Source organism: Sinocyclocheilus grahami, unplaced genomic scaffold (assembly GCF_001515645.1).
Source record: "Sinocyclocheilus grahami isolate Dianchi unplaced genomic scaffold, SAMN03320097.WGS_v1.1 scaffold160.1, whole genome shotgun sequence".
In the NCBI taxonomy this organism is placed as follows: domain Eukaryota; kingdom Metazoa; phylum Chordata; class Actinopteri; order Cypriniformes; family Cyprinidae; genus Sinocyclocheilus; species Sinocyclocheilus grahami.
In genome coordinates, this window is record NW_015505339.1 from 2244394 (window position 1) to 2253088 (window position 8695).

Genomic DNA, 8695 nt, shown 5'->3' on the forward strand with positions numbered 1-8695 from the left:
GTGCTGTCTATTTCTTCTGATCATCCTTGAGATGGTTCTACACCTTCATTTGAGTCTAGCTGTGTTTGATTATACTGATTGGACTTGATTTGGAAAGCCACACACCTGTCTATATAAGACCTTACATCTCACAGTGCATGTCAGAGCAAATGAGAATCATGAGGTCAAAGGAACTGCCTGAAGAGCTCAGAGACAGAATTGTGGCAAGGCACAGATCTGGCCAAGGTTACAAAAAAATTTCTGCTGCACTTAAGGTTCCCAAGAGCACAGTGGCCTCCATTCCTTAAATGGAAGACGTTTGGGATGACCAGAACCCTTCCTAGAGCTGGCTGTCCGGCCAAACTGAGCTATCGGGGGCGAAGAGCCTTGGTGAGAGAGGTAAAGAAGAACCCAAAGATCAGTGTGGCTGAGCTCCAGAGATGCAGTCGGGAGATGGGAGAAAGTTGTAGAAAGTCAACCATCACTGCAGCCCTCCACCAGTCGGGGCTTTATGGCAGAGTGGCCCGACGGAAGCCTCTCCTCCGTGCAAGACACATGAAAGCCCGCATGGAGTTGTGAGATGGTGAGAAATAAGATTCTCTGGTCTGATGAGGCCAAGATAGAACTTTTTGGCCTTAATTCTAAGCGGTATGTGTGGAGAAAACCAGGCACTGCTCATCACCTGTCCAATACAGTCCCAACAGTGAAGCATGGTGGTGGCAGCATCATGCTGTGGGGGTGTTTTTCAGCTGCAGGGACAGGACGACTGGTTGCAATCGAGGGAAAGATGAATGCGGCCAAGTACAGGGTTATCCTGGACGAAAACTTTCTCCAGAGTGCTCAGGACCTCAGACTGGGCCGAAGGTTTATCTTCCAACAAGACAATGACCCTAAGCACACAGCTAAAATAACGAAGGAGTGGCTTCACAACAACTCTGTGACTGTTCTTGAATGGCCCAGCCAGAGCCCTGACTTAAACCCAATTGAGCATCTCTGGATAGACCTAAAAATGGCTGTCCACCAACGTTTACTATCCAACCTGACAGAACTGGAGAGGCTCTGCAAGGAGGAATGGCAGAGGATCCTCAAATCCAGGTGTGAAAAACTTGTTGCCTCTTTCCCAAAAAGACTCATGGCTGTATTCGATCAAAAGGGTGCTTCTACTAAATACTGAGCAAAGGGTCTGAATACTTAGGACCATGTGATATTTCAGTTTTTCTTTTTTAATAAATCTGCAAAAATGTCAACAATTCTGTGTTTTTCTGTCAATATGGGGTGCTGTGTGTACATTAATAAAATTAACAAATTAACTTAAATGATTTTAGCAAATGGCTGCAATATAACAAAGAGTGAAAAATGTAAGGGGGTCTGAAATACTTTCCGATCCCTTCCCACCCACCCATACTCAATGGATTAGAGATATGATGTCCTGTCTCTGCCTTGAAAAAATTAGGTATTCACTAAAAGGGTCAGAAAAACAATTTTTTAAGATGTGGCACCCTTTTATTGACTATGTTGATAAGTCTGTTTACTTTTTTCTCCTTTTCTTTTTGTAATGTATTTTATTTATTATTATTCCCCCCTTTTTTTCTCTCTCATGTGAGTGTATGTGCATGTATCTCTTTTTATATATGGTCGGAGGTTGATTTATGTTGGCATGTGTATATACAGTGGTGTGAAAGTGTTGGCCCCCTTCCTGATTTTCTTATTTTTTTGCATGTTTGTCACACTTTAATGTTTCAGATCATCAAACACATTTAAATATTAGTAAAAGATAACACAAGTGAACACAACATGCAGTTTTTAAATGAAGGTTTTTATTATTAAGGGAAAACAAAATCCAAAACTACATGGCCCTGTGTGAAGAAGTGTTTGTCAGCCCTGTCGATCCTCAAAAGCTAGACATCATGCCGAGATCCAAAGAAATTCAGAAACAAATGAGAAAGTAATTGAGCCCATTTCATTCACTGACGTTCTTCGATCGGCAGCTTCAAACCCGGAAGTGCATATACTTACTTTGCCGGCAACCTGCCAAAATAAAAGCCTGCTGATTTTAAGTTCGAAAATTGACAGCTGTTAATGCACAATCACCATTTTAGATTGTCAAACTGTACTGTATAAGATTTCTATTCAAACTGAAAGCATAAATCTAGGCTATCCGCTGCCGTTTTTTAAAAGCACAATGCAAAACTGTGACATTTCATTCACTGACGTACTTCGATCGGCAGCTCCAAACCCGGAAGCGCATATACCAAGCCAAAATAAAATAAAAGCCTGCTGATTTTAAGTTCGAAAATGATGAAAATTAAAAGAAGTAGTAGTAAATATTAACTTTTTATTTTTAATTTTACTATAAAGTAATTGTATTTGTATTTAATACTTCCCTTTAATTTTTAAATATAACAGTATTATCACACTTTATTATTTAGTTTATTAAAAAAAATTTTTTAACTAAATAAATAAAGTGCAATATTATTATCAATCTTATTAATTTATTTTTTAACAGTTATATTTAATGGGTAACAGTATATGCAGTGTGAGGACCAAAACAAATCTCCAGGTTCTCATATGAGAACCAGGCTGAAAAACTTATGTGCACCCCTGATTATAATCATTGATGCTGTCTGACTACACTGGATACGACACGACAAACTCCTGACATTAACTGATACCTCTTTATGATGAACTGACACAAAGTTCAAATGATTTACAAAGGTCGCTTTGTTGTGTCCAGTGTAGATGGACTTCAGGGCCATTCAAATGTCATGCCTAAAAATGCAGGAAAAAGCCAGCCGCGCAACTTTCTCCTCCTTTCCAAAGCACTCGGGAGCTTGCGCTTTTGTGGCTTATGCGGTGTAGACACGGTGTCTGTGTCAATGAAAACGATCAGTATAAATTTAACGATCAGTATACTAAACATCGCACATCCTGCAATATGACTATCGTGGATGCGGCATATCGCGATATCGATGCAGAAACGATATATTGTGCAGCCCTAATTTATATATTCAAATTAAAATCTTACATTGAATGTATTCATTAATTAAACATTTATTACTTTTTTTAATAATATTTATATATTATAATTAGGGTTGCAGAGTGGCGAAAAGTTTCCGGAAACTTTTCAGAATTTTTCAGAAATTTACTGGAAATATTTCACCCCTTTGCAACCCTAATTATAATACAGTGTAGTATAGTATATTATGGCATGTATCAAATATTCTAAACATATCTTTGAAACCTTGGTCAGTGCAAAAGTGGATATTCACTGTTGAGCTCTTACCGAAATCTGATTTGAATGTGTTGCTCAAATGCAAACGCATAGATGAGTAAAGCCAGAGTGAAATAAGTTTTAGTCTTGCAATCGGCCTTCAGTGACCTTCTTCCCCCTGCTGTGTGGGATCCTGGGGAAATGTCATGTCAGACTTCCTCTCGCCTGCTCAGATTGATATAAACGTGGGCCGCCTCTGACCTCCAGTGCTCTGTGCTCTCCATGCAGTTAAAACCAGCACACTTAGTCCTTTGTTCAGTCATTTTGAGCATGCTAACTCGATTCGCTGGAAAAATGATTCATTTACAGGCTCCGTGCCACAAGTTCACAGACAGGTTTTTGTTTTAAGAAGTTGTTAGTTCTCTGGATACACTTTTAAAAGGTGGAGGTAAATGACACATACAAAATGTATGGTCTATAATGACCCAATGACCATTTGCGTTTTACTCCCTAAGTGCACCAGCTGGTTATTTTGCTTTTACTTGACGCATTAGAGACGGCTCTCATCTGTCAGGTATGCATACTGAAACCTAGCGATTTGGATGCTGGGAAGGGCATTTAGGTACTTGTCGAGTACAAACAGCATTTCCCTGAAGTAATGAGCTATATAAAGAAAGTTATAGTTTTTTCTGCTCTTCGTCCTGTAAAGGATACAATTGAGAACTGTTTTAATGTTCACTTGTATTTGAGTCTCATTGCAGTCAGATAATACTGCCGGACATATTGTGGTTAACTTTTTTTAAAGGGATAGATCACCCAGAAATAAATAAATAATTCTGTCATTTACTCACCCTCAAGTTGTCTTCTGTTGAACACAAAATCAGATATTTTGAATAATGTTGGGAACCAAATAGGTAGCCATTGACCTCCGTAGTATGGATAAAAATACTGTGGTATTATAGTATAATTATATTATAGCTATAAATTTTTTTTTATATATTTTCAGATTGTATTATTATTATTTTGCTTTTGCAATTTTTATTAAATATTTCTATTTAGCTTTAATTTATTTGATTTCAGATTTAGTAATTTTTAAGGGGAAAAATCATCCAAATCAGTTTTTCCTTTAATAAATATATTCAAATTTATTTCAGCTGTGCTTAAATTACCAAAAAAGATTTTTAATAGTTTTAGTTTCCATTAACAGCACTGGTCCCAAAAGCATTTTATTGCTATCTCGTTCATTTTCAGTGAATCACCTGTATTAAAAGAACATGACACTGGAATGTTGGATGAATATATTTTTCAGGATAATCTAGTTTATAAAATATGTGGCCTGGCCTCATTGGTGTTAATTTCCGACTGGAACAATGAGAGCATCAGTTAGTGGTGTTTCTCAAGGCATGCATCAAGTATTACTCACACTTTAGCATCAGAGGTTTGTTTAAATCCCTAACCTTAAGCATTAAGCTTTGTTGTGTAACTCGTCCCTCACCGTTTGCTAAGGCTACAGCTATGATTACTGCTTGAAATTATACTGCTTATTGTTGAGAGAGGTGTGCTGTTATTTACCAAGTTTTACTTGTCTGGCAAAAAAATCTGTTTTGAATTTGTTAATTTATGATTCCTTAATGTTTTTATATATTATATATGCACAATATATATAAATATAATCTAAATATAACCAAAATCGTGATGATTTTTATTTTATAGCCACACTGATACATAATTACAAAAAATTGGTCAAATTGTGCCGCCCAATAAACAAGCAAACATGGACTTTTAAAAATTTTTTTTATGAATTTTAGATCACAGTTTTTATCAGAAATACAGTTGCAATACATATTTTCCCCCAAATTGCACAGCTCTAATATATATTAATATATGTATATCATACGGATGAGCTCTGGCTCTGGTGTATTGTAATGGGGCTGGTGCTTTTTGCCTGTTCTTATTCTGCCTCTAGGCAAGCAAACATGGCCCGTCGTCCCGATTCTGCCACGTCCACTGCAGCACAGACCCACTTTCCCTGACACAGACCTCTCTGGAGACTCGCTGTTTATTTATTAATTTCTGCTTTTTCTCTCTTTTTTTGCCTGCAACAATAAAGCCACCTTTCTCTGTACCTTTCTTACAATTTGAAACTTCCAGTCTAGATAAAAACCATTCAGGAAAGGACTGAATTATAGTAATATAGCCTATTTCAGTCATAAAAAGTTGATCAGATTAAGCACTTGGGACGTTAAGACCAAGGGCATTAAATCAGACTTGAAGCAAATTGAAATAATTCTCATTGTTAAGGCCTAAATGGAGCTTATTTCCAGTCTGACACGTTTATGTCCTATATACGAAAGATAAGGATTCCAGTGCCAGAAAAGTGTGCTTTCCTATAACATCAAGCTCAGTGCTTTTTATTTTAGCCGATCATGCAATGAAGGGTTGTGTGCAGCTTTAGTAACATTACATTTATTGCTGTCAGAGTTTTGGTATCTCTGTTAGGAAGGCTTTGGAAGCAGTTCAGACTAATTACTTTGGATCAGAGGTTATCAGATTAATGGGCAATAAATGACATGATCTGTTGTGCTGTGGTTTTCTTACAGAGGGAGATGAAGGAGCAGCTGGCGACTCTACAGGACAGTGAGAAGGGTCATACGGAGGCTTTGCAGCTACTGCAGAGACAGCTCACCGAAACCAAGGTACAATCCTGTCAGTGCATGTTATTCTGAAGAGAAAAATCACCAATTTAACCTGGTGCTCCGTAAAACACACAATTTTCCCGTGGGCTTCCATTAAGGGCCCAACCCTAGCCATATAATGATTGAAGTGAGTGCTGTTTGCTGCTGTCATTTTAAATAATGCTCCACTCCCTTGTAATCAGAATCATATTATGATATGTAATAGGTATAGTAGTCTTTATTGCTGAATGTTTTATGCCAGAGGGTCAATTCTAGATTGATGAACCAACTGTGATTTATTGACCAGTCATCCACAAATTCAGCACCTTGATTCAAATTGCTATGACTTGATATTGAAACCACGTCTCCATTTCATCTCTGAAACCACATCTGGAATCAGGTCTTGTGGAAATCGAAATGCAGCTGACAAACAGTTTATTCTGCTCACTGTGGCCATTACAGATTCATGGCAGGTCTCTCACTTTGTCCCTTGCTCATTTTTCTCTCTCTCCTCTCTCTCTCTGTTGACACTGAATTTCCAACAAGCAAACTGGTTTATTGAGCAGGTCTTTAATCTTGACACCTTGTTTTAATCAGTGAAAAGAGACACCACAGTCAATACTGCAACATTGTCTGTCTCCCTGTTTTCTTCACCCCCTTTTATATTATAGCTATAAATTTTTTTTTATATATTTTCAGATTGTATTATTATTATTTTGCTTTTGCAATTTTTATTAAATATTTCTATTTAGCTTTAATTTATTTGATTTCAGATTTAGTAATTTTTAAGGGGAAAAATCATCCAAATCAGTTTTTCCTTTAATAAATATATTCAAATTTATTTCAGCTGTGCTTAAATTACCAAAAAAGATTTTTAATAGTTTTAGTTTCCATTAACAGCACTGGTCCCAAAAGCATTTTATTGCTATCTCGTTCATTTTCAGTGAATCACCTGTATTAAAAGAACATGACACTGGAATGTTGGATGAATATATTTTTCAGGATAATCTAGTTTATAAAATATGTGGCCTGGCCTCATTGGTGTTAATTTCCGACTGGAACAATGAGAGCATCAGTTAGTGGTGTTTCTCAAGGCATGCATCAAGTATTACTCACACTTTAGCATCAGAGGTTTGTTTAAATCCCTAACCTTAAGCATTAAGCTTTGTTGTGTAACTCGTCCCTCACCGTTTGCTAAGGCTACAGCTATGATTACTGCTTGAAATTATACTGCTTATTGTTGAGAGAGGTGTGCTGTTATTTACCAAGTTTTACTTGTCTGGCAAAAAAATCTGTTTTGAATTTGTTAATTTATGATTCCTTAATGTTTTTATATATTATATATGCACAATATATATAAATATAATCTAAATATAACCAAAATCGTGATGATTTTTATTTTATAGCCACACTGATACATAATTACAAAAAATTGGTCAAATTGTGCCGCCCAATAAACAAGCAAACATGGACTTTTAAAAATTTTTTTTATGAATTTTAGATCACAGTTTTTATCAGAAATACAGTTGCAATACATATTTTCCCCCAAATTGCACAGCTCTAATATATATTAATATATGTATATTATACGGATGAGCTCTTGCTCTGGTGTATTGTAATGGGGCTGGTGCTTTTTGCCTGTTCTTATTCTGCCTCTAGGCAAGCAAACATGGCCCGTCGTCCCGATTCTGCCACGTCCACTGCAGCACAGACCCACTTTCCCTGACACAGACCTCTCTGGAGACTCGCTGTTTATTTATTAATTTCTGCTTTTTCTCTCTTTTTTTGCCTGCAACAATAAAGCCACCTTTCTCTGTACCTTTCTTACAATTTGAAACTTCCAGTCTAGATAAAAACCATTCAGGAAAGGACTGAATTATAGTAATATAGCCTATTTCAGTCATAAAAAGTTGATCAGATTAAGCACTTGGCCACTTTCCCTGACACAGACCTCTCTGGAGACTCGCTGTTTATTTATTAATTTCTGCTTTTTCTCTCTTTTTTTGCCTGCAACAATAAAGCCACCTTTCTCTGTACCTTTCTTACAATTTGAAACTTCCAGTCTAGATAAAAACCATTCAGGAAAGGACTGAATTATAGTAATATAGCCTATTTCAGTCATAAAAAGTTGATCAGATTAAGCACTTGGGACGTTAAGACCAAGGGCATTAAATCAGACTTGAAGCAAATTGAAATAATTCTCATTGTTAAGGCCTAAATGGAGCTTATTTCCAGTCTGACACGTTTATGTCCTATATACGAAAGATAAGGATTCCAGTGCCAGAAAAGTGTGCTTTCCTATAACATCAAGCTCAGTGCTTTTTATTTTAGCCGATCATGCAATGAAGGGTTGTGTGCAGCTTTAGTAACATTACATTTATTGCTGTCAGAGTTTTGGTATCTCTGTTAGGAAGGCTTTGGAAGCAGTTCAGACTAATTACTTTGGATCAGAGGTTATCAGATTAATGGGCAATAAATGACATGATCTGTTGTGCTGTGGTTTTCTTACAGAGGGAGATGAAGGAGCAGCTGGCGACTCTACAGGACAGTGAGAAGGGTCATACGGAGGCTTTGCAGCTACTGCAGAGACAGCTCACCGAAACCAAGGTACAATCCTGTCAGTGCATGTTATTCTGAAGAGAAAAATCACCAATTTAACCTGGTGCTCCGTAAAACACACAATTTTCCCGTGGGCTTCCATTAAGGGCCCAACCCTAGCCATATAATGATTGAAGTGAGTGCTGTTTGCTGCTGTCATTTTAAATAATGCTCCACTCCCTTGTAATCAGAATCATATTATGATATGTAATAGGTATAGTAGTCTTTATTG

The 8695-nt window shown here is 37.0% G+C and overlaps 2 protein-coding genes across 2 annotated transcripts in view; both read left to right on the forward strand.

The window, feature by feature from the left end:
- LOC107592894 (E3 ubiquitin-protein ligase TRIM62-like) overlaps positions 1–8302 on the forward strand; it is a 56475-nt gene extending 48173 nt beyond the window's left edge. The window contains exons 4-5 of the mRNA XM_016282469.1: positions 5791–5886; positions 8276–8302. Of these exons, the coding sequence (XP_016137955.1) occupies positions 5791–5886; positions 8276–8302 (123 nt within the window). The remainder of the gene's footprint in view (positions 1–5790; positions 5887–8275) is intronic.
- Positions 8303–8377: 75 nt separating this feature from the next.
- LOC107592862 (E3 ubiquitin-protein ligase TRIM62) overlaps positions 8378–8695 on the forward strand; it is an 18807-nt gene continuing 18489 nt past the window's right edge. Inside the window, exon 1 of the mRNA XM_016282433.1 lies at positions 8378–8472. Within this exon, the coding sequence (XP_016137919.1) occupies positions 8383–8472 (90 nt within the window). The 5' untranslated portion in view covers positions 8378–8382. The remainder of the gene's footprint in view (positions 8473–8695) is intronic.